At 36.8% G+C, this 25,599-nt stretch overlaps 1 protein-coding gene and 1 long non-coding RNA gene across 2 annotated transcripts in view; one reads left to right on the top strand and one right to left on the bottom strand.

Moving 5' to 3' along the window:
* The window catches only part of LOC107197833 (uncharacterized), a 137,100-nt gene that overhangs the window by 73,184 nt on the left and 38,317 nt on the right, over positions 1 to 25,599 (bottom strand). The gene's annotated exons all lie outside the window — the stretch shown is intronic.
* On the top strand, positions 12,911 to 17,327 carry tob1b (transducer of ERBB2, 1b). The gene is made up of 2 exons (XM_007257242.4): positions 12,911 to 13,212; positions 15,156 to 17,327. The coding sequence occupies exon 2, from the start codon at positions 15,321 to 15,323 to the stop codon at positions 16,329 to 16,331; it is 1,011 nt and encodes a 336-aa protein (XP_007257304.2). The 5' UTR covers positions 12,911 to 13,212; positions 15,156 to 15,320; the 3' UTR covers positions 16,332 to 17,327.

The following is a 25,599-nucleotide window of genomic DNA, read 5'->3' as shown; positions in this document are numbered from 1 at the left end:
GAGGAGTAACCTTGTCTTCCCTGCATGCAGGTCAGACCGGGCTGACTGAATTGACCTCTCTCCTATGCAGGATATGTCTGCCCTCATGCATGACTAATGCCAGAGACGGAGAGGAAAGACTGGTTAATCATAAAGCTAGAGTGCACACAAGAGCAGGACAAGATTCCAAAACGTGGACTTTGACATTTTTTTAGGACTCCATTAACAGTGATTGGAGGAGGAGGCGTAAAGATGTGTGTGGATGAGTAAAAAAAAAAGAGAATCATGTGAGTCGATCAGAACTCCAAAGCAAACAGCGTTATTGATCTGTCTATTAAGACTGGGCTTAGAAAAACAGCAGATGAGCAGATTAGCTTGTTTAAACGTGTAAGGCCTGAAAAAATTGAACAATCCATATCGATAATAAGAAGAAAAGCTGATTATCTGAGTTTCTTTAAACTGTAAACTGAACTGTAGCTTTTAAAGAGGGCAATCTGATACTTATAATGGCTTGCCCTTCTCAGAGAGAAATGGGTACACTATTTCTGTGCTGTACAGTGTGTGTGTGTCTGTCTGTGTGTTTGTAGTGTCGTGTATCTCAGTGTGTGGCATGCTTGTGTAATAAGCAATTTAACAAAGGTCACTGTGAAGCCTGAAATCATATAGCATTACTGCTGTGTCTTTTTCACATTGTTTTATCATGAAGATCAGTTCAAGCACTGCACTAAAGTCAGATTGTAGAGGTTCACTCTACACTCAAAACAGCCTTAGTAGCTACAATGTATTTATTTTCACTAGATATGAATGATAAAAAATGATTTAGTGACGCACGTAAAAACACATTTTATATTTTTTTGGAAAATTTTACAAAAACCTCATGAACAGTTTGTAACTTTCGGCTAAAAAATGAAAAAATTGTCCACTGCTATACACCGTAATTACATTTTTCCACAAAGATCCACGTAAACACAACATCGAGTGGAAATGGAGGAGCTACTGCACACTAGGTCACGTGACCATGAAAGCCGAAAAACTCACTGGTTCCCCTTTTTTTTTAATTGCAGTCCAGATGCAAGAGTTTTATCACTGAGTACAAATGAGAAATATTTTTTTACAGACGTTCCCCTGAGAAACTAATCCCATCTGAATAGAGTTTATGACTTGTCTGCCCTTCTGTTTGGGAGACAAGATTACAGTAAAAGGAAACATACAGTAGTAACACGAGCTGTGAAGCGGATGCACGGCGATGTGTTTCTTAATAGGTGGCTTTTTGTCAGGCCTTGTTCAGTTTCAGCATTTGTAGTGATGTAGTCCCAGAATAGTCTGTTATGACCATTCATTAAAATGAGGCAGAAGTGGAGTGCATGATGTTTCTGGGTTAGTACAGGCTTTTAATGGGGATGTGCTCAGAGGGTGTCGCTTAATTTGTGAGCAGAGCTGTTACATTAACACAGCCTTATGCTTCCATGCTTTTTTCTTATGGCTGTGTGAAAATGTATTACATTTCTGCGGCTCCCTCTCTCTCTCTCTCTCTCTCTCTCTCTTTTTCTCCATTAAGTGTAAAGGCAAATCTCCAGAGAGTGAAGCAGATGAAGGTGCTGATTCAGCCTATATGACAGGTCCAGCTCTCCATTACAGCATTACTGTTCTTTTTGTGCTTTCTACACACTTGCCCTGCCTATCAGCTTTCTCCTACACTCTCTGTAATCACCTGTCAGCGAAATTTAGCTCGGGCCTCTCTTCTCATTGCGTATGCAGTATCGCGTGCCTGCCGTAGGTGCGTGTGAGTGTCTGTGTGTTCGCACGGTGTGTCATTCCGCTTCATTCCATAAACAATGCGGCCGTGTTTGAAATCACAGTCATATTCCATCTGACTGCTTCGTTCTTTATCTCCAGGTGACAAACAAAACACAGTGATTAATCTCCAGGCAGCCCAACACCCCCAATATCCCAGACCTCTCATCTTCCTACTGTTGTTTCTGCTCCTCCTTTCATCTGCCTCGTAACAAAGAATAAATCTGATTCATTTAAGCAACCCGAGCAAGCATTCAGTCGACTGCCTTTTCCTTACTGTTTCACTGTGCAGAGGACTAAGATCATCTTTAGCGATAGTTGCCATGGCTACGCCACTCATGTATAAGAGGTCTTGTTGGCATTGCTGAGGCTGAGAGATGATAAACAGACGAGTGAGGTTTAAACTTAATGCCCGATTTACCTCTGACAGAAAAATCCATAGTGTTAAAATCACAGTGTACAAGTTAGCTTAACATTCCTCAGTGTTAAACAATCCACAGAGCTGGTGTTCATCATTCATTGTGGTTAAAAAATCACTGGCAGATTTATCTCCCATTAGAGATTCTGTCTCACAGGCTCCACCTCCTGATTTTGATTCACTCCCACAGTGCTCTTCTGCCACTCTTTATGTGCGTGTGTTTGTTGTATTTGTGTTACATTTGTTTAGATACATGGGAGATAGTAGCTATACATATTTGTTACATAGTTGTAGAGGCTCTATTGGTGGAGCACTATTCACCCTCTTGGTGTTGGGTTAGATGGTAGATAAGGGTCTCCAGCGAAGGGCTAGTGTTTTATGAGAAAATCACTGATTGTTTGAATTTTTTTAATGTTCTCTCCAGTTTCAACTCAAGTTTGCTCAAGATAAATATGTAATTTGTCATTTGTCATTTACCTTGTGGTATAGTTAACTTAAAACATAGTTTCAATCATTTTATCATAGCCAGTTCTTCTGTATCTGTCATTTTTACTGAATTTACTTAAGTGCTGTATATTTAATGTGGATGCTCTGTTTTATATTTTTGGGATGTAACAGGATGTAAGTTAACAAATAATAAAAAAAAAAAAAATGAAAATAAACACTGTCCGGAATTGCAAAAATAACACATTTTCTCTCCACATCAAGAACAACTATCAAAAGTGTTAACACATGACTCCTTGCAGTATTGGATTAATTCTTTTGGCAGCATTATTTTTATACTAAACAAAATTACGTAACGTACCAGCTTTTAAACAGACAGTGTAATCAAATGAACCCCTCAGACCCAAGCTGCAAATGTGTTAATAGACCGTTACCCTCACAAGTCCATCTAAATTAAAGTCGTGTTCACTGACTGCCTGTCCACTCAGTGAATTTGCCCTGGTGGAAAATGACCTCACACGCCTCTGCCTCACCTTACCTTCAGGAACAAACATTTCCTGAGGCCTGTTACTCAGAAACTGAATAGGAAACCATGGAAAATGAGTTATTATGAATGGAAATTCATGAATTTTAAAGACCCTCTTAACTTTTGTTAACAAAAACATCAGTCGCTAAGTAACCCATCAACACATAAAACATAGTACATACAAGAAGTGCTTTAACTCATTTCCAAGATTAAATCTACCTAACCTTATAACATTTTCACCAAGAAAAAAAGCTATGTATTGTGTTTTATCGACAATGAGTTTATTTTTCTTTTTAAAGACCCGTTTTTTTTATGTGCATCTTTATGAAAAAATTGAGATGACACAAACCAAAATGAAAATCAAAGCAAAAATACAAAACAACAATTTCAAAGTGGCTGTTCTGCAAAGTTACATAATTACAGACTGCAACAAATACAACTGAATTTTATTTTACTAGTCTTGTATGTCAAGAGCAAAACTAAAAAAATCAAGCCAAACATCGAAGATGTCATGACTGATTGACTTCGTTCAGGATTAAGGGAAAATTGTGTAAATTGAATTTATGGTAAACGCTTCTATAAGGTTGTGAATAGTGAGCAATGGAAGCAGGTTCAGCTAATTCAGGGTATTTAAAGGGTTACAACAAATAATTAGCTTTGATTTTTGTAGAGAACTATAATATATATTTGAAATAGCCACTTAAAAGTTAATACTAAAACAGGGTACCAAAGTAGTTCTCCCAACACATGCCTGAAACAATGATAAGTATACAACAAGTATGTACAGCAGTTTAAAGTAAAAGAAATATCATAATAATAATTATCAGAGATATAATAATCAGACTGATGGATTAGCCTCTTTAACAACATTTTGACAGTATTGTATCAGTATAAGTTTCCTAAAGTAAAGGCAGAATTGTGTATAAGTTATACACATTAAATTTATAATACATGCCCTCATTCTGTGATTCATGGTGGAGTTTGTATATACTGTATATATATATATATATATATATATATATATTTATATTCTGAAATGACTAAACATATGCCTTCACCCAGCAGAGTGTGGTGCTTAATATAAAAAGCATAGCATAAACATGTGCTGTACTGGTTATTAAATACTCCTAACACCCGACTTAAATATAGAAATAGATGGTTTCCATGAAACTTATAGCTATTACGTTATGCTACTGATAACCCTTCAGTGACATGTTCTCTCTTCCATTTTTACTCTCTGTAAAGCTTCAGGGAGGCACGTTTATCCTGCTATAGACAATTTATTAAATTTTATTAAGCCAATGCAGTTCAAATTTTACCCAACAATCTTAAATATAAAAGTGCTACAAAGGAATCTTTGATACTGTTTTATTTTTACTGCTTAGATGGACTATGCATCAATGATTTTCAGTCACCTGTAAACCTGTGTAATTTGATTTGATTTGAAAGATCAGATCCCACCATTTAAGCTGAACTCTTAAAAGGGTTAAAGTTTTGAATATAACTCTGAAATGTACCAATTTTAAGGTTCTCACATTACTTTTACAAAAAGGTTCTTAAAAGAATCAAAATGGTTCTTCTGTGGCTTTGCTTAAAGCGCAACACCTGTCATTTGTAAAAATCATATTTCAATGTTGTTAGATATTATTATTATTGTGTTACAGTAGTAATACAAATCGGAATAATATATAGGACAAATAGGAATTAAAATAAAAAATAAAATAAAGTATATAAAAAGTCATATATTGTTATATGGGTACTGTATTTCCAAACCAGAAATAGAATATGTTTTAATATCTAGTCTAAGATGGATAATTCACTATTATGGTATGCCTGTTATGCTGGTATGAGACAGAATGGACAGTGTCAGACAGCTTAAGCTGGTCAGACCAGAACATACACAGAGCACTGTGCTACTGGTTTTGAGTTTGTACTAACAACATTCCAGGCCTTTGGCTGTGGACTGTAAAGGAGGCAAAGCCCTCTTTCAGCCTTTTCATTGGTAAACACCAGCCCCGGGGGACGGCCCATTTGGAACCTGCTTTAAAATACACATCTATCACAGGGTTGTTTTTCTCCTTCAGCCAACTCAACCTTCCCATAAAAGAAGAGCTTTCTGAGTGCTGAGGCTTATACTACCTGATCCTGACACTTCCCTAATTCATTCCATACCATTTCCGTTCCACTTCCACATGTGATATCACCCAGAGTGAATTCAGTGGCTTCATTACACTGAACTCATGTCATTAAACAGAGCAAATGGCCTCATAAACCTGACATACTTGAAGTGTGACTTGTTGTAAAATGCCTCTGAGTCAGATATGCAGAGTTATTTTATTGCAAAAATGTATAATCTAAAAATGAAACATTTTATGACTTTATTCCATCCTGTTCTGATTACAGAGTACAGCTAGTTTGAAGGTTGACTTAAAAAAGTGCTAAAATCTGGAATAGAAAAAGAAGAACTACAACAACGGTAACACTTTATTTTAACCTCCTAAGACCGAGACTTTTGCTTGGTGTGCATTTGTAATTTCTCCTAGCTATGTGAGATTGGGATTAGGATATAAAAAATAATTTTTCTTTTTACAGGACATCGTTTTGGCAAAAAACAATGTCCTCATATGGGGACAGTAGTTTGCTTTAACATTTTAAAATGATCCTTGCCATTTGGGATCAGAAGGACCCAATTAGTCCAAAAGCATAAAACATAAAATTGGATGAGAATTTTTACCTGGCCCATGTTTCTGTCCTGGACTGGCTGTAGAAACTTTCGACTGGAATTCCCAGGACATCCCGCTTGTTTTCAATCAAAGAGTCAACATGCAGAGAAGCAGAAATCTAATGTCCCCATTTAAGTATGCAGGGTCTCAAGAGGTTAAAGAACACAAATTAGGGGCTTATTAACATATTTTGTGCTTTGCTCAATAAAACCTGAATTAGACATTTGTAAATTATTTATTCACAAACTATTAGGCTAATATTTTTCTATGTGACCTAATAATTGCTGTGCACAACAAACACATTTATTGAGCATGAACTGAGACCTACTTCTACATGTTAATTGATGTGTAATTGGCAGCACTTTGATCCACAGTTTTAAAAAGTGACAGATTTGCACATGAAGACCGACAGTTTAGTCAGCTTATCTGCATTTACCTTTAGAAGTTGAGTGTTTAGATCTAAAGGAAAATGTACCAGTTTGAATTTAATAGAAAATGTCTTCTAAAATGAGTTATTTTTTTATTCCATTAGGACAATTATAGCAAGCATTTGATTTTTAAATCCTGTGAATGGGAGGTAAAATATACATGTTTTAGTGTCTAATTGATGAACAGAACCTCACTTTAGAATATGGAACTTCTTGTTGTATTACTGATTTTTAAACTCATAGTAATTAATAAAAACACTGTGCTACAATATAGTCTCCAAGCTTTACTTTTAATAAGTGCATTATCTCAAAATAAAGGAATATTAACTTTCACTGTAAAATACTTTAGATGAATTTTAGATGATTAATTCAGCTATTTTCATCAAAATAACAGCCAGGCTGTTAATGTAAATAAGAATGTTCTTGTTGACTTGCCTGGTTAAATTCAAGGTTCAACAAACAAAAAAATTAAAATAAGCTATTTAAACATGTCTGTGAATTCACTGTCCACCCTGTCTTTATTTATATCTTTAATACTAAACCATAAAGAATTCAGAATGTTCAAAACTGTAGGTCAACCATGTTTTCATCAAATGCCATTTTTTTTAATTGTCCATCCTGTCATTGTTAACTCTGCCATAATCCACCCTTCTATGCATGCTATGCATGCAAGTAAAAATAAAAAGTAATTAAAATGGGAAAATATTATTTATGTGTAATCTGAAGTCTTATAAATTTGATAAATAGGAAAAAATTATTTGTACGGATTTATTATTATTATTATTATTATTATTATTATTATTTTGAGGATCAAAAGGCACAGTATATTGACAATAGACCACAGATAATGACCATATCAATACAGAGCCAAAATAAATCAAAGTGCTGCCAATTACACACAAAAAAACATGTACACTGAGATAATGATTTCAGCTCCATATTTAGCATGGTAACAAAGGATTTATTATGTACTATAACAATGAGTACATCAATTATTAGTTTTTCCACATAACAGACCACAAATTATGTAGTAATAAAGGTGACTTTGGATGAATCAAAATAATTTACAAATGTCTAATTCAGGGTTTTCTGAACAAAGAAGAATACCGGTACATTAATAAGCATTAATAACGTGTTCCTTAAAATAAAGTGTTAAAACAACAACAGAATGTACATATGAGTCTCGTGTACAGTTCTGGTGCGATTTGTGGCCGCACCTTTAAATTGCATGTTCCATCTGCACTGGCAGAGCTCCACTGTTGAGTCAGTGGCATACTGGAAACTCTTATGTGGTGTCTTCTGGGCCCCTGCTACTAAAGACACTCACACCCCTGCAGCGGGCCAATCTGGAACCTATCTCACCTTTCTCTACCTGTTGTTTCTGCTCACCATGACCCACACATATTTACTGCAAACATGTCACAGAGCGTTTCTCCTATCACGCAATGCCTTACAAGGACAGCGGGAGAGAGAGAACGATGAGTACAGGCATCACAGAGAAATACATACCATCGCTGTCGCGTAAAAAGAGATAAGATAATCCTTTATTAGATGGTGGGGACAGTAGTTTTCTATAGAAGTCGGTGAGGATAGATTTGATCCATTTTTGAGCATTTCTGTTCGGCCAATTCATTATTTAAAAATGTTTAAACAGATTTACATTATAGCAAAATGTAACAAATGACAGCAATAAAGATCCATAACATATATAAACAGTACTATTGCTAATAGTAATAATAACCTTTTAGCTTTACTTTGTTACAACACATTATTATTTAAATTTAGTATTGACTACAAAATAGTTCACATATTTCCATATTCTTCTCCCTTTGTATGCTTTGGGTTATTTTTAGTGTCGTATTTACTTTTATTATTATTTTATCATTTTTTTTGCTTATCTTTGTTCATATCCTATTGTACTTTAAATATTTGTTAATAAACATCAGCCATGATTACCACAGCAGGACCTTCAGTTTGAAGGTCAAAAGATAAATGTTGGCACCCCAAGGGAATTCTACAACACACACATTTACATGTTTGGTCATTCTAGATTAAACTCAGCAACCAAAAAGTCCATATTGTTGCAGTTAAGCAAAAACGTTCCAAAATGGCAACTTTACAGCAAAAGGTAAAAAACAACTTTATGCTAAATAAAAAATTAGGACCATTACAACATGCTTTTAACTTTTAAATCCTGTGAATGGGAGGTCAAATATACACATTTTAGTGTCTAGTGTTAGTGTTAGTGACGAACAGAACCTCACTTCAGAATATGGAACTTCTTGTTGTATTACTGGCTTATTAAACTTTTATTGAGTCAATACCAATATAATACGTCTTTTTGCTTCTTGTGAATGTGACAGTTATTTAAATTTAATAACAACATTGATTGTATTGTATTGACTACAATACATAGTTCAAGCTTTACTTTTAATAAGTACAATATTGCAAAATAATTTAACTTTCATTGTATTTATTAACTTTTAAATACTTTTAATTCAGCTATTTTAATGGAAATAACAGACAGGCTAAATAAGACTATGTACTTAAAGACTTATTTTTTACTTAAAGTTTTTTTTTTTTTAAACAAGCTATTTAAATGTGTTCGTGAATTTCCTGTTCACCCTTTCTTTATCTATATCTTTAAAACTGAATCATAAATAATTCAGAATGTGGCCGATTTTATACTATATAAAAAAATTAGAAACTCCAAAAAGATAAATGTTTTTAGCTGCCAATGACAACATGTTTACATAGTCCTTCATTTTCTCCAATCACATCTTTAAAGATAATTTACATAGAATTCACTGAGTGAGGCTCAATTAAAACATTATGTCCCTGTACAAGTGTCTGTCTGTCTATCTATTTATCTATCTATTTATCTAGTAGTTGTATGTAGCAGTTTAACAGACTCTTTGGGAATCCTGAAACAGTGCTGACACAGCTGTTTTGCATTCCTAACAATCCTGTTTATCCTGAATTCATAACAACGTGATGTTAATGACAAGCAAATGGGGAAAATACACACTCATAAGTAAGGGGTTCTCAAGAGCTACTTTTCTATGATGTAATTTTGTCATAGTAGCACCCTGAAGTTCCAATGTCAGAGTTGCTGGACTTTCTGTAGGCGACTCAATTCCCAAAACAATCCTGATTAAATAATTGAAGAATGAAAATGAAATGTATTTATTTTGCTTCCACTACAAGGGTAGTAATGCTATACATTTATTAGTTGTATACTTAAATACAACATCCAAATTGACCCCAATAAAAACAACATCATAAGGCACCGCTTGTTTACAGCACTGAATAATTGTCTGCTCTAATTAGTGTTGGACCCACAGAAACAATGTTCTCATATGCCACATTCCTGGTGACACAAAACTTATTGTGATTCTTTCCAAAAACCCAAACAACACAACCCTTAACAACAAACCACCTGGGCAAAAAATAGCTACAAACATTCCTTAGGCCTCCTAAACTTATAAGCTGGTTGAGTATTTGTGTTATCTGTACTTTCAGATAGGGTAGGTGTGGTTCCATTGTGAGAAAGGCAGGGTGTGACGCAGTGCTGAGAGAATGGAAATCAGGTGAAGAAAAGGGAGGAGTAGAGGTTTGTTAGTTGTCTTAGGTTTACAGTTGCCAAGGAATGGTTTGTTTAAAGGATGATCTCACTCTTTCACACTTTTCTACCACAAAATTACACAGTCACAATAAACTCTGTGTAACCTTTTGACATGATCACAGTATTTCATATTATTTAGCTATAAATTGTTTGATTACAACCTTTAGTTTAATATCTAAAACAGAGAAAGGAAGCAATCAAGTAAACATGTTTCCCCAGTCTTTAGATGCGCAAAATACTGTACTGTATGTGTTGTCATCAAATGTTATAACTAGCAATGTTACCTTGAGACGATGCTAACAGCGATAACCAGAGACATTTTGTGTAGATTTGCCATAAAACAACAGTATTGGCACTATAAGGCGCACTGGATTATAAAGAGCATAGTCAATAAATGTTTATTTTCTGGTTTATAAGGCACATTTTAAGAGATACTATAAGGAACTTCTAGTTCAGCAGCTCTCACCCCTGGGGGGTAAAAAAAGACCTTCTTTTAAAGTCAAACGAGTGCCGGATGTTAATCTACACAGATTTCTATCCTAAAAATGATTTGGGTGAGTAAAGCGCTTCTGTTTATTTACAGTAAGCTTAGATTCCCAAATTCCTCCAGCACCAAGGCTGGAGCATTAGCATTTGCGGCTAACTGCTAGCGGGTTATGCTAATGCTGCTCCAGCAGTACTAGCTGGGGTTAGGAGCAGGCTACAGGCCAGTTGTGGTGAACTTCAAAGTCTTTAGCTAACTGTTTTGGAAAGGTTATGAACTATTATATCATTTTCTGAGTGTTAAACTAAAACACAGTTTTTAAGGTAAATTGAACACAGCCTTTACAAAGTTTTTCAACAATATATTTGTAATAGTACAGGCAAAATTAATTTGCTTAGAATGGCTATTTAACCCTTTTTTAACCTTTGTTTCACACTTTTTGCCCACAAATTCACACATAGTCAGAATAAACTATGAATAACCTTTGGACATGGCCACAGTACAGCTGCTTATTTGGCTATAATTGATTACAAAATTCCGTTCAATAATATATGCTGTTGAGCATATTTTTATAGACACTGTGTGAGTGTGAAAAAATTCCACTTTTATATAAATCAACTTGTTTTATACGTACCAGTCAAAAAGGGAGCAAACTGATCATGTCACACCAGCAACTAGCAGCACTTTTATCCAGAGAGACTGATAATAAATAAACCAGACTGACGACTCTGCCCTCTCGCCCTCCCCCACCACTAACACACACACACACACACACACACACACACTTTCCCCTCCTCTGCTCTGTGAACAAGCATAACCCAACAAATTTATCCACCACTGTGCTGCCAAGTTCAAAGGCCTGCTTAGATTACAGTCGTCACTGTGCCATCAGGCCGCTCATCCAAGTCATAGGGCAGAGTGAAGAAGGAACAAGTTTCTTTAATATGTTTTATTCAGTTCCATTTGAACTGGAATGTAGGAATTTCTAAGTTCAAAAGAGGAAATTTCAACTGGAATGCCCCACAAGTCAGTTTTCCTACTTGGAAAGTCTTTAAAACTTATTTACCCTGAGTTCAGAATCCAAGATGGCAGTACATAACAACAGCAGTAGTAGAAGCAGTAGTATTAGTTTACTGTCACTTCTATCTATTTGTGTCTCATTAACTCAGCTGTACACACAGTACTGTCCAACCTCCATCTGTGGACATGTTTTAATATAGTGTACAATTATCCAAGCGTTTTTTGTCGTAAATATAAATTATTTGAATATACAATAAACTATTTTTTTAAATAAAGACTTTCTTGAGAGTAGCCGACTTCCTTTTAAACATGCTTTTTAAATGTCACATGAGTTTTGTAACCATCTTCGTCTTAAAAACCTTATAAAAAATAAGTAAAGCTGCCTGAGATTAACCAGTATATGTTTTGAATAGTTAAATACATGTTGAAACAACAAAAATAATTAAAATACAGTTTAATTTGGAAAAGTTACAACAATTAAATGGCACCTATTCGGTGGAATGGCCCTCATGCTAATACATTACAGTTATCATGAGAGAAGGGGCTGAAACATGATATTTCACTTTTACTTTGCTGTTTAGACTCAGTAAAGTAAGGTAAATCCTCACTATTTGTGGATTAAAGCCTATTCTTGGCGTATTAGATGTGTCAGTCGGTTATGTAATGTATATATATCAGTCTGGGAGAGGCAGTCAGTAGGGTACTGTGGCTGCTCCTGGGTAAAACCTGGATTAGTCGCTTTTGCACCTTCGTGTCCCTTTAAATCTGTGGGAGGCGTGGCCCGGTTAAAGAAAGCGTGGTGTCCCAGTCACAACAAGGCGAGTGTCACGCTGACGTCAGACACCTTTGCAGCCAATAGGCAAGGCTGAATCCACCCACCCACCCACGCACAACACTCAAGGGCAGAATGAGATTAAATGCTGCTGCTGCTGCAAACAAAAAAAAAACACCACTTAGAAAACATTACCTGCTAGTTTTTTTTTTATTTACTATAGTGAACTGCCCCTGCCATTATATATGCTTATAGCTAGTATGTTCAACGCTACACTGAAATAAATACAAAAACATTCACCATCAGTACTCTCATCAGTATTTTAAAACGTGATTTTATGTAACATAAAAACTCTAATATAAGCTCTAATATCAGTAGCTACAGTCTTAAAAACTGCATCTACTTACAATATTTGTGTGTTTTATGTTTTCCCTGTGTAGGCACAGAAACGGTAACTAACTAACTGGACTCAGAGCCACTGTTCTCAATGTACTTTCCGTTGATTGGTCACAGCCATCGGGGGGCGGACGCGTTTTGGAAGACTGACAGCTAGTTACACCAATAGCAGAGGAGAATGCGATGACTGGAGCAATGACGCAGGCTACAAAGAGCCAATCGCCGCCGTCGACGGGGTGTTGACCTCCGAAACCGAATCACCGCCTACCGCGACTCCGCGGCGTAGGGTTTGGTTATAAAGCCGATTGTGGCTCTGGTTTAAAGGGCAGAGTGGTAAAACACTCCCGGGCAGAGGGGGGGAGTCAGTCGGATTGCCTTGTTGAGAAGCAGAGACCAGCCCTCCATAGAAAAGGACAAAAAATATACTAAAATATAAAAAAGAAAGCACTGACAAACCGTGGAAACTGGAATAATAAGACTGTTGATCCTGAAGGGGTTTAGGGTAACGTTAGAAATCGCTGCGCTGGACGTGCTCGTCGTCAAGGGATCTAAACAACTAACTAGCTACGTGAAGCGGTTGCTACGCGGATCCAGTTCCTATATGTAAGTATATGTTATGCCTAACTTACTATTGAAGAGATATAAGGCTAAACTAGGTAAATTTAGCTAAGGAGTACATGGTTGTTTCAGGAAAGGCGTCTCTTAAATTTTCTTTAAAATCGAGCTGTACATTAAATCCATGTACAGAGAGAGAGAGACACAAACACAGAAGGAGAGAAGCCAAAATGCACTAATTCCTAAAAACATCCAAGACCAGCTGGTCATCCAGAATAATCATAAACCCCATGCTGGTAGGTTAGGTTAGCTCAATAACCTAACAAGCTCTTGACAAGCATAAGATACTCCATGCTTTTTTTCTGTATGACCAGCTGGTCTTGAGCTCGATTTTATTTTAACAGGGCTATTGCTAGCTACCTAGCTTTAGCCTCAGCTGGCTTTCTTAGTGAGATTAATAACTAACACTGAATGTGAACCAATTTCGTGGATTTCTTTCTTTATTTTAAAATAGAAAGCTCAGAGTGAGCAGATTTAGGTGCTTGTGAAGTGTGCTTGACCGTACTGTACGAGCTGCGACAGATTATCTCCAGGTTGTTAACCTAGCTACGCTAACCTAACATAAGTAAGGCTAGCTAGATAGCTAGTTAAATCTTCCGTGTAGGCGTCGCCGAGCTGTCCTTCGAGTTGGTTATCCTAGGTAGCAAGGTTTGCTATCTAACTAGCTAGAGCTGTGCTGTGTTAACATGAAACCTGCTGGCCACAGTCCATTCTTAGCTACAGCCTCTTTCCAGCGACGTGTCTGATTAAATAAAGCAGGGGCCACGATTTAATCACTAACACTGACTATAATACGCTTTATTTATAGCTATAATCAGCTAGCTAGGTTTAGCTCGCACCTTCCCTATATACTATAAAATGCAGCTTAAAATGCTGTAGCTACATAACGCTACATAAACAGGTGAACGAAACGCCAGCAGAATTAGAATTAGAACTAACTAAGCTGGCTAGCTAGCTAACAAGAATACCGTTTTTTCTGGTTGACAACCTAGGCTGTTTCGTATTTTCGTTTGCATTTTTGTTAGCTAGCTAAGCTAACTAGTTAGCTAAGTGAACCAAGATAAGGGGGGGGCTATGTTAAAGCCATAATCAAGCTAACATATCTAGCTAGCTCTAACTAGGCTGGCAAACTATTACTATTACTGGTGTTAACCAACTAGCGTTAGATAAATAGCTCAATATATTCGTCCGCCCGTGTAAACATTTTAGTTAGTCTTCAAAGACAGATCTACATAAAAGCAATAAGAACAAGCTTTTCTAGGGTTATGAAAATATTCTGCCCTGCTAAAAAATCCATAAATCCATCCATTTTTCTAGTGAGAGATGTCCCCATAACGTAATAGATAGCTTACCCTGCTGTTCTACAATGAGAGGTGCTCAATGTGCAATTTAAACGATTTTGGAAAACAATGTGTTGTTTCCATTCTTAGGAAAACGTATCGTTACAGTACTAATTTAATCAGCCCTGTGTTAGCAAGCTACACCCCGTGTAGATCGGCATGTTATTGGCTGCCTTCTGGAGGAAACCTGATCGCTAAATCTATTGCGCAATGTCGTCTCCAAGTGTCGCATTGTTTAAAAATGGCCCATATTTCAGTGAAGCAGCTTTCAGCCCATGGTTTTAAGATTATGGTAGGGAACCACTGTGGATTATGTAACGTTAACGTTGTGGCTGGTCGAGCTGTCTGTGCTATCTGAAGTGACCTCACATCTGTTTGGATTAAAACTCCAGTCAGGATTTTGTCAGGTGAACCCTTTTAAAAGAAGAATCCTTGGAAAAAGGTTTAGAGAGAAATATATTGTACAAAACCTTTCATCCTTAAACTTTAAATATGGTTAATGTAATGCTCAGATGCTTCGGTTTGTTTTTGTATGTCGACAAAAGGAGCTGAAGGTTGAATATCTTTCTTCTTCTTCTTTCCCATTCTAAGGATAAAGACGACTCTCCTGTGGAAGAACAACGCACATCTTTCCAGCAACCAGCATCTCTGTCACATCTGATCACTACTGCCTAGGAGGATTCTGCATCACCTGGCTAAGACGACTCTCAACTCCCGACTCTCGATTACAGACATACTCGCAACTGTGAAGCAGCTATGCAGCTTGAAATCCAAGTAGCACTCAACTTCATCATATCATACCTGTACAACAAACTCCCTCGGCGCCGAGTGAACATCTTCGGTGAGGAGCTGGAAAGACAGTTGAAAAAGAAGTATGAGGGTCACTGGTACCCTGACAAGCCATTCAAAGGGTCCGGCTACAGGTGTATACACGTGGGCGAGAAGGTGGATCCAGTAGTGGAGGAAGCAGCCAAAGAGAGTGGGCTGGACATCGAAGACGTCCGGAATAACTTGCCTCAGGACCTCAGTGTCTGGATCGACCCATTCGAGGTGTCCTACCAGATTGGGGAAAAGGGACCCGTCAAGGTGCTTTATGTGGATGATAATGGCGAGAACGGGTCAGAACTGGACAAGGAGATCAGAAACAGTTTTAACCCCGACGCTCAGGTCTTCATGCCAATCAGTGACCCTGTGGGAGTCTCTTCTGAGTCCAGCTCGCCATCGCCTCCATTTGGCCAGTCTGCTTCGGTCAGCCCCTCATTTATGCCACGCTCCACTCAGCCTTTAACCTTCACCACAGCCACTTTTGCTGCCACCAAGTTCGGCTCCACCAAGATGAAGAACAGCGGCCGTAACAACAGCAAGGTGGCACGCACATCTCCCACTAACCTGGGCCTGAATGTGAACAACCTACTGAAGCAGAAAGCCATGTCCACTTCCATGCATTCTCTTTATGGCCTTGGCCTTGGAGGGCAGCCGCAACATCCGCCGCAGCAGCAACCACCACAGCCGTCGCAGAAGCCCTCAGCACTCTCCCCTAACGCCAAGGAGTTTGTATTCCCCAACCTCCAGAGCCAGGGCAGCTCCACCGCAATGTTCAACAGCGAGAATCCCCTCAGCCTCAGCCCTCTGCAGTATAACAATGCCTTTGACGTGTTTGCAGCCTACGGCAGCCTCAACGATAAGTCTCTCATGGATGGTCTAAACTTCAGTCTGAGCAACATGCAGTATTCTAACCAGCAATTCCAGCCAGTCATGGCTAACTAATGAATACATGTTTATTTATGAATGATTGTTGGCAAAAGGAGAAAAGGAAAAAATAATAACACCACAAAATAACGCACACTAGTAAAGGACATGAAAAAGGAACTATGGACATGGAAACAGAAATCCCTCTTAGTCACTGAAAAGCGCATGTGCCCAAGGGGTCTTTCTGTGCCACCTTGAGTTTGTTTCTACTAAAAGCTTGTACAAATGTGGTCAAGCTTGGTTACTTTGTCGGAAAAAAACACATCGTTTTCTTTTCATATTTTTGCCAACAAAGCACAAAATAATTTTTTTACTATGTTTTAAAGAAAATGCTCTAAAATATTAAAAATATAAGCTTCAAGTTCTGGCCTCTTACAGTATTTTAAAGTTGGTTAAGACTTGGCTGATTTTTAAGAAATTGGAACTAACGAATATATATCTGGGGTTACTTGGTCTTTTTTCTAATTGTATAATTTAATTGAGAACAGAGTTTGTAAAGTATCAGAGTATATATATTGTTTCTACGACATGGTATTGCATTTATATCTTTTTACTACTCCAGTGATCTGTGATGGCTGCAGCAGCTTTATGTTTTTTTGTTTGTTTGTTTTCTTCTTTTTTTATTAATAAAAAGGAAATCCATCTTTAAAATAGATCAAATATTCTGAAGATTGTGTACAGGATATACTTTAGTGTTGCAAATTCAGTGTAGGAATATTTGCTTTTTTGAAACACAAAAGTTGTATTTTCTGTTAAGAGTTCAAAAAAGATTTTTGCTATATTATGGACAATGTAATCGTATATATATTAATTTTGTACCTACATTGTGCAATACTTGATAAAATACGGTATAACAAAGTATTTTGAGTCAGTGTCTTACATGTCAAGAGGGACTGAAATAGTTTATATTAAGTTTGTATTAAAATGCTTAAAAATATATGCTTGTCTTTATTTTTTTTTATTTCATATTTGCACCCTGGCCTTTTTCAATAAAAGCAATTTTAGTCAAATGAACACTCTGTATGACTTTTGTTTTTCGTCTTCTTCTTTCTCTCTTTTTTTTAAATAATCAATGCATAATTTTCCATAAATATCCCAGAATAGAGACCATAGTTAAAATTGTTACAGGAGTGAGTTTATGATTTTAATCCTGAAATTTTCAGCACTGTGGGATTACTGATCCTGGCTTCTCTGCCTTTCTGATATGTAGCAGTTGTTTTCTAAAGAATCACCCTTGTGTAATGATCCTAAAGTTAGCTTGCTAACGCATTAATGGATTGTGCTGCTAGTGATCGTGCTGTGGGAAAGCTTGGATGTGCCTTAAAAGCTTTGGAGGCATCGAGATGAGTAAGATGTGAGTGCGAGGTCAGCCTATTTGTTTTGTATTTCTGAGTTACATCAGTGTAGGACATTTAGCACCTGGGGGTTATGAGCATTCTGAGTGGACCAGTGCAAAAATAATGTGTCTTTGTGTGAGTCTGATGAAACAAAGCTAGATTTTTTTAAATGAATTAAAACAACTCCAGATTACTTGGTAAATTAGTCCATAGCTCTGTATATAAATCCCCATTGTGTAACATAAACATCAGCACATTCGTTTGGAGAACTTTACTCATAGATTGAGCAACAGTGCCTGCTGTAGCAAAGTAGCAAAGGTTGCATCAAAACATTCTCACCCAGTCGCACATGTTCAGCTCTATAGCGTTGTGTTCGGCCTCCCTCTGTGAAAGCTTGTTCCTCTTGTGGACATTCCACCCTTGCTCATCAATTAGTCTTGAAATGCGCACTTTGTTTTTGCAGCTGAGTGTAAAGCCTCTCTTGTGAGAGCTGGGATTAGAATGTTCATGGCATTCACAAAGCCTGCTTGTTTATTTTCAATGCTGCGGTTCAAAAGTGAGCTGATGCTTAACGTGAGCTTGGATAAGGCCAAATCGCATGTTTATCCAAGGTGCCATTTTTGTTCCATTGGAAGTTGTTTGGATTTGTTACTATTGATAAACCTTTTTCAGAAGGAAAGAGAGTTTAGACTGGGAGCTTCATATCTACAGGTTCATGGAACTGGATCATTTTACCAGTGTTTTTTTTCTTAGTACTGAGTTTTTGATATTGTGTGTGCTGGTTCCAATCATAGTTGCCTCTAGGGTGAGATGCATTCCTGATACTATGGCAGGACTACTGTGTTCAGAAGCAGTATTGCCACGATTCGTCCAATGCACTTTCGGGAGTGCATGTAAGAGAAACTCCAGGCTACAATATATTGAAACAATTTCCTGAGTATTAGGGTTTCATCTACCATCTCTTGGAGCTTTTGAATCTCCTCAAGGAAGACATATAGGGGTGTGAGGGGGCAAATAGGTTTAAAGAGTTAGAGGTTGAGGTTCACTAAAGTACATACAGTAGAATAAGCCAAAGGATTTCATTAATGTGCATTGATTCCAGACAGATGCCAGATTAGAGTGGAATGAGATTGTATGGCAGGTTGACTTCCAGAGGCCTAAACTGTGCATTACATTTTAGTTTATTTTTATTTTGTTTTATATTTATATGTTTTTATTGCTGGTATTATGTGGTGCCAGGTTATTTCATACACACACCAAATATTAAGAAGCCAGTATATTTAGTGGCTCTGGTCATTTCAGTTACACAATGTTATTCAATTTAAATCTGTGGAATCCTCAACCAAGTTTAGGGTGCTTCAATTAAGAGTTCGTCTAAAAAAAAAAAAAAAATCAGAAAGCCTACTTGAAAGAACTTTTACTTTTACCAGTAATGGCAATTCTAAAAAAATTCTAATAAAGACAACATTCTCATATGGGGTTCACTTTGATGAAATGTGAGTTAGGTGGGCTCTGAGTGGGTATTTACATGTATTGTTATTGGAACTCATTTGGGCTTCCCTAATGATCCCCATCATTATATCCCACCTTAATCTCCCAGTGTGTAGTATACAACCCATAAGGGGCCCATGCTTATAACCCCTCCTGGTCCCATTAAACCAAACCCTATTGGTGGCCAAAAAAAACCCTCACACAGGCATGCTGTATGGGTTGTAGTCAGTATAGATCTTTCTTGTTTGAAAACATATTCACCCTCATCCTTCTTTATAAAGAACAAGGTGTGGCCAAGCATTTGTGTTACAAACATGATTGGTATCTGTGTAGATGTTGAAAATCAGGTCAATCAAGCACATGAATTGCCATGTAAGTTAGCTATTTTAAACCCATGCTGGCTTCACAGTATCTATTGTAGTCATGTCTGATGACACGTCACATGACATTTTCATTCACTCTTCCTTTTTTTCCCCCTCTAGTTTTTCTTAAGTGGAATTTGGAATGGCTGTTGATAACAAATCAAAGGCTGTAAACCCTTATGATGTCATAAGTGCCCTTTAACACACTATTATGATCCCATTATGATTATATGATTATGATCTTGTCCCAAAACATATTTCCTCTAGAAGCAATCGTACCTCTTCCCCCTTTTTACAGAGTGTTTCTATGAAGTGGTATTAGCAACTAATCAAAGGCAGTAAACAATTATGATGTCATAATAGTAGAAAAGTAGAAATCAGAATGCTGTTTATAACTAATCAAACTCAAAAGTTTTAACACCTTTTAACACACTCTATTATAGTATCTTAACAGTTGAGTGGAGTTTGGAATGCTGTTGGTAACTAATCACAAGCTGTAAACGCTTATGAGGTCACAAGTGCCCTCTAACACAGTGTATTATAATATCCAAACAATTGATCTTGTGTTTCTAAAACATAATCCCTCTGCTTTCAATGCTAAAAATGACTAGTAGCAACTGTCAGTTTCTCGTATAGTGTTTTTTGAAATGCTATTGTTAACTACTCAGGATCTACAAATTAATATAGTGTATATTTAAAAAATTAATAGAAATAATAATAATAATAATGATAATAATAATCCCAAAATGATTTGGATATATACACTGGTCCATTCAGCATTAAAAAAGCATGTTTTCTTCAGTAGGGAAGTGTAAAGAACAGTTGTCTTATTAAGATCATGGAAAAAAGAACATTACGTTCTGTCATTCTGATGAATGATTATTAGTTTAGTACTAAAATAATTCAAAGAAACACCTGCACACACTTGTGTAACCACAAAAAAGGGAAGTGCCAACCTACACAGAATCTATTACAGTGAACTAGCTCTGTGTCAATCATTAAAAAAAGAATGTCATGATGAACAACATCAACAACGACATGCATGCTCACTCGATTAGAAACAGATATTGTAAGAGTGGTAATCTGGTTTAAGCTGTAATTGAATCATTGTTTGTAATCACTCTAGTTTTCAAAAGTATCTGTAATCTGGTAATTACTGGTTACGTGTATACTGTTACTTTAAAAGTGTCAAAAGAATTGACATTCATTGCTCAGGTAGAAGTGTAGATGCTAGGGTTTAAAATACTTCTGTAGAGGCTGAAGTATCAACTCAAGCTGTGTACTTCAGTAAAAGTCTAAAATACTGGTTTCAAAACTATTTAAAATTTAAAAGTAAAAGTAATGTATAAGGAAATAATATGCCATTAAAGACAAGCTTAAGCTTCGGCAGCAACCCTCCCAAAAATGTTATATTAAAATATTAATGTCAAAAGATTTGGGATGCACTAGGTTGCCTGTTTCAGTTCCATATATAATCCTATGAAAAATGAAATGCGTTTTACTACAATGTAAATATATTAAAGAAGCTTAGTTAGGTCGTTTAGCTCGAGTTATCTGCACAGATCATCTTCATACTACATACTTCATACTTCAGCTACATACGTCTTATGTTCTTGCTGGATTGTAATACCACGTGTGCAAGTGTGCTAGATCGCGTATAAACCAATAGGGTGTTGGAATGGTATATGTTTATACTTTTCATCCAACCACAATCAAATGGACTATATCTGGATGAAGCAAATTATCTGCATAGGGGTCTTTTTTAAACTATAAAAAGCTGGAATGAAAACAAGCTGAAATTAAAAAGTAACGAGGCTATTTTTTAAAATGTAAGGAGTAGAAAGTTCAGATAATTGTGTGAAAATGTAAGGAGTAGAAGTATAGATTAGACAAAATTTCTACTTAATAAGGTAACAAAGTATTTGTACACCTCTGGTTACTACCCTAGCTTGATGATATCCCAATCACAGTTTAACAGACTCCATTATAACATCTTGACAATTGTTCTTGTTGTGCCAAAACAAACCTCCCCTGCCTTCCATGCTAAAATGATTGGTAACAAATAGTATTTTTTTTTTAGCTTGCCCCATTGTCTTTTGCAGCACACAGTACACAATAGTGGATCTTAAATATCCGGAATGGATGAGCGATTCTGTTGCAACAGAACCCTTCGTACAATGAATGACTTGTCAGTGAGCAGGGCTCGAGCACGAGCTGATGCAGTATTGATGGATTTTGTTTGCCGTTGTTGTGCCTCCCTCTCGGAGTGTATCAGTGGCAGCAGCAGAGACCATTCCTCGCTCCCCCCCACAACCCCCCCACCCCTGGCGGTCCCTAAAGTATTTGATGTTCCCGGCCCTGTGTAATTTAATCTCGGTTGGTTCCCTGCAGCTCTCACCCATAAACCTCTGCTCTTATAATAGGAAGCTGCAACACAATTTCTCCTCTAATCTAGCTGCCTCTGCTCAGGAGAGATAAGACAGCAGTTTGTTTTGGCTGCGGATTGGCTGCTGGAACTTAATTGTTATGCCCATGTAATGTATGGTAGCCCTCACTACATGGAAACAGGCCCTAACCACAAGTACCCCCAACACACACATACACACTCCCACGCCATGCTCTGCTGTGTTGGACACTTGACAGACATTAGATCTTATTAGGATAAAACGTAACCTTTTAATCAGGGCTTTCGTTATGCTTTCTCAGCTGACGCGGCCAGTCATTTACATGCGTAAGCCTCTCCTATGACATACTAAGCCTTTTCTTTTGGTCTCAGTAAATTGGTTTGAGCTTAAAGGCCTTGAAAAAAAAATAGTATGTGTTGCGCCAGAGTCGGCACACGTGTTCACACTCCTTGAAAAAGCTTATGAGGAAACACCCCATATGTCAAGGCAGAAGAATTCCTCTCTGATTCAAGCCAGTGGAATCCCTGTCAGGCGGCCTGTGACGTATAGGAAACTATCCGCCAGTTTAACTGTTTATAATCTCCACTCTTGCGTCTGACGTAACGAGGCCTGCTGCTAAAAACGGCCTCCTCCAAACATTTACTTAAATGTTTTTGTGCTTTAAATTCAGCGTGACGCTTCTGGTTTCCTCACACTTCCTGAAGAGAGGCTGCTGTGCTTCCACAGCAAGCAGACTCAGCCGTCTTACATCAGCAGTGTGTTGGAGTCTGTCGAGGTAGGAAAAATCAGTGCAGCACTCAGAGGAACTCTCTCCAGTCTAAATTATTCAGCACAGATGAAGCTAAAAGGCCCACTGATGTGCTGCACATTTTTCAGCTAAGGTCAAGGTAAAACGGAGAAATCCACGACTTCTGCCAGACTGTCTGAGTCAGGACAGGCATTTAATATATATCAGTAGACACATTAACACAAATTAGCTCAAATTAATTATTTTATCAAGGCTGGCCCCGGTTTCCTCCTCTAATTCACTATTTTTACAGAGCCTGCGATGTATCAGCATTTTTATTTAGTGATGTACACATGGTAGCCGATGAGTAGATTAATTGTTATTTATTTTCAAATATGGATTAAATCTCATACTAACTCTGACCCTCCCCATCCTGTTCTCTCTCTCTCTCTCTCTCACACACACACACACTAGATTGGGCCAAGAAATTCCAGCCCCTGCATGTTCTGTCCGAGGCCAATCCTGTCCACTCTATAAATTGTTATTATAAGCCTGATTTAAGTCTGATTTAAACCTGACATTAGTGCCTAATGTACTAAGTATACCTTTTTAACTTCTAGTTGTTTGAAAAAGCATAATCTGTTCAGAATGATGTTAATGAACAGAGCAACACGAAAGAAGCATAGACCTAATATAACGACAAGTGGAGGAGCTTGCGTGTGCTCACTATGCTGTGTGATTATTAATAGCGTTTTTACTATTACAGTGTGATTTGTTACTTTGCTATATTTTGATTATTATGCAATAGCTTTACAATATAAAAACACTATAAAAAAGGTAGGCCTATATCACAGACCATTTTCTTGAGGCTTGGGCAGAGAATTCAAACTCAAACACACACTTAGATGCAGCTTCTTTGAGGTATAAGTTTGTTTAATCCACCCATTTGTCTGTTTAAGTCGCGTTTAAAAGTAGAAGTTGTTTTACTTTTTGAGCTGCAATTTGGTAGGGCAACCCAACGCTCCCCCTAAACCTTTACTCGGCAGATTAAGATATCCTAATTAAACACTACACTGAGAAATCTTAATCAAATTTTAAAACTTTGCTATGCATACAGTAGTACACATTAGTTTTTTTCACCTGCCAAAAATACAAGTACAAGCATTTTATCTTGATTTAAATATGAGGAGCTAAAATAAATGATGATAAAGGCTAATTAAAAGTTAACATAAATGAAAAATATTTTTTATTTTTTACAATGGTTTAATCGATTGATGCCACTAATATACAGCTCTGAAAACAATTAAGAGACCACTTTAATTTCTGAATCAGTTTCTCTGATTTTGCTATTTATAGGTATATGTTTGAGTAAAATGAACATTGCTGTTTTATTCTATAAGCTACGGACAATTCCAAATAAAAATATTGTCATTTAGAGCATTTATTTGCAGAAAATGAGAAATGGCTAAAATAACAAAAAAAGATGCAGAGATTTCAGAACTCAAATAATGCAAAGAAAAACAAGTTCATATTCAAAGAGTTCAGAAATCAATATTAGGTGGAATAACCCTGGTTTTTAATCACACATTTCATGCATCATGGCGTGTTCCCCTCCACCAGTCTTACACACTGCTTTTGGATAACTTTATGAAACTTATGAAACATAAGATTCAAGCAGTTCAGCTTGGTTTGATGGCTTGTGATCATCCATCTTCCTCTTGATTATATTCCAGAGGTTTTCAGTTTGGTAAAATCAAAGAAACTCATAATTTTTAAGTGGTCTCTTATTTCTTTTCCAGAGCTGCATATTATACACTTATCATCTCTGGATTGGATGCTGAAAGTATGGCTAAAGGAAGGGCGGCCAAATATCTGTCAACAGCTGTCTTTGAGTTAATCACAAATAAAGACCTGGTTTCCTATGTAGAAATGTTCCAGTCTCAGCATGTTATACAATATTCTTTGCGGGACTTTATGGGGCACAGTACTATATTTTGATGTAATAGGTTTTCCGATGTGTTACAGGCAGTTTTACGTAACTGTGATTATAGCAGGTTATTTTTAATTCTGTGGCGTGATTCCAGGTTTTGGCCTCACAGGAGATTTGCAGTAATATTCGAATGAGTAGTTGGCATTTCTGCTTGTGTATTGCTTTTGCGAGCTGAAAACAATTATTATAGTTCTTCTAAAAGAATAAGAACAAAGGCAAACCAAGCACATGCCTGGGGCTTTGCTTTATATATGCAAAGTTGGTTTATGAACAAACATTTTAGCGTTCTTTTGAAGAGAAGGGAAAGGGAGCGTCAGGACATCCTAGTGCATACTATTTATGCTTTTTTTATTTACCAGTGATACTGAGCCTGTTTGATCCTATATTGGTCAGTAAAAAGAGGACCTAGAGTAGACCTATGGCACTGACCATCTGATCTGGTCATTGAATTTAATACTTGCTTGTAATTTTGAAGCATGTTTTTTCTATTCATTCTAAAAAAAATTGACGTAAAGAATAACTGCCAGATTCACTATAAGATTTTACAAAATTTGACAAAATATTTTCCAGACAGGTATTATGTCTTGTATTATGTCTTGTATGTGTATTATGACAGGTATTATGTCTTGGACTGGACAGTGTTGTGAAGAGAGATTTTCCTTTAGGTTAATTAAAAATACCTTATAATAATATAATTGTTTCAGATTTCATGAATTAATATAAAGGACACAAAATAAACTGGGGTTTTGATTCGATTTAAAATATATATACAAAAAAAAGAAATAAATTATGGTTAAATAGTTATATATAATGGCTTTAACGCCAAAAAATCAGAACAGACAATTAAAAATACATTTAATGAAGCAATATCTGAAAATATAAGAGAAATAATATGGTTAATTGCAAACGGACGACTTCCAGTAAGAAACAATATAAAATGGAATTACAAAATATAAATTCCGACATGCCCTATA

This window comes from Astyanax mexicanus, chromosome 15 (genome assembly GCF_023375975.1).
Source record: "Astyanax mexicanus isolate ESR-SI-001 chromosome 15, AstMex3_surface, whole genome shotgun sequence".
NCBI lineage: Eukaryota > Metazoa > Chordata > Actinopteri > Characiformes > Acestrorhamphidae > Astyanax > Astyanax mexicanus.
This window is presented reverse-complemented; position numbering and strand designations above follow the sequence as displayed.

What these genes read in the sequence shown, in the direction of transcription:
- tob1b (XM_007257242.4), top strand. Translation starts at nt 15,321, where the DNA reads ATGCAGCTTGAAATCCAAGTAGCACTCAACTTCATCATATCATACCTG.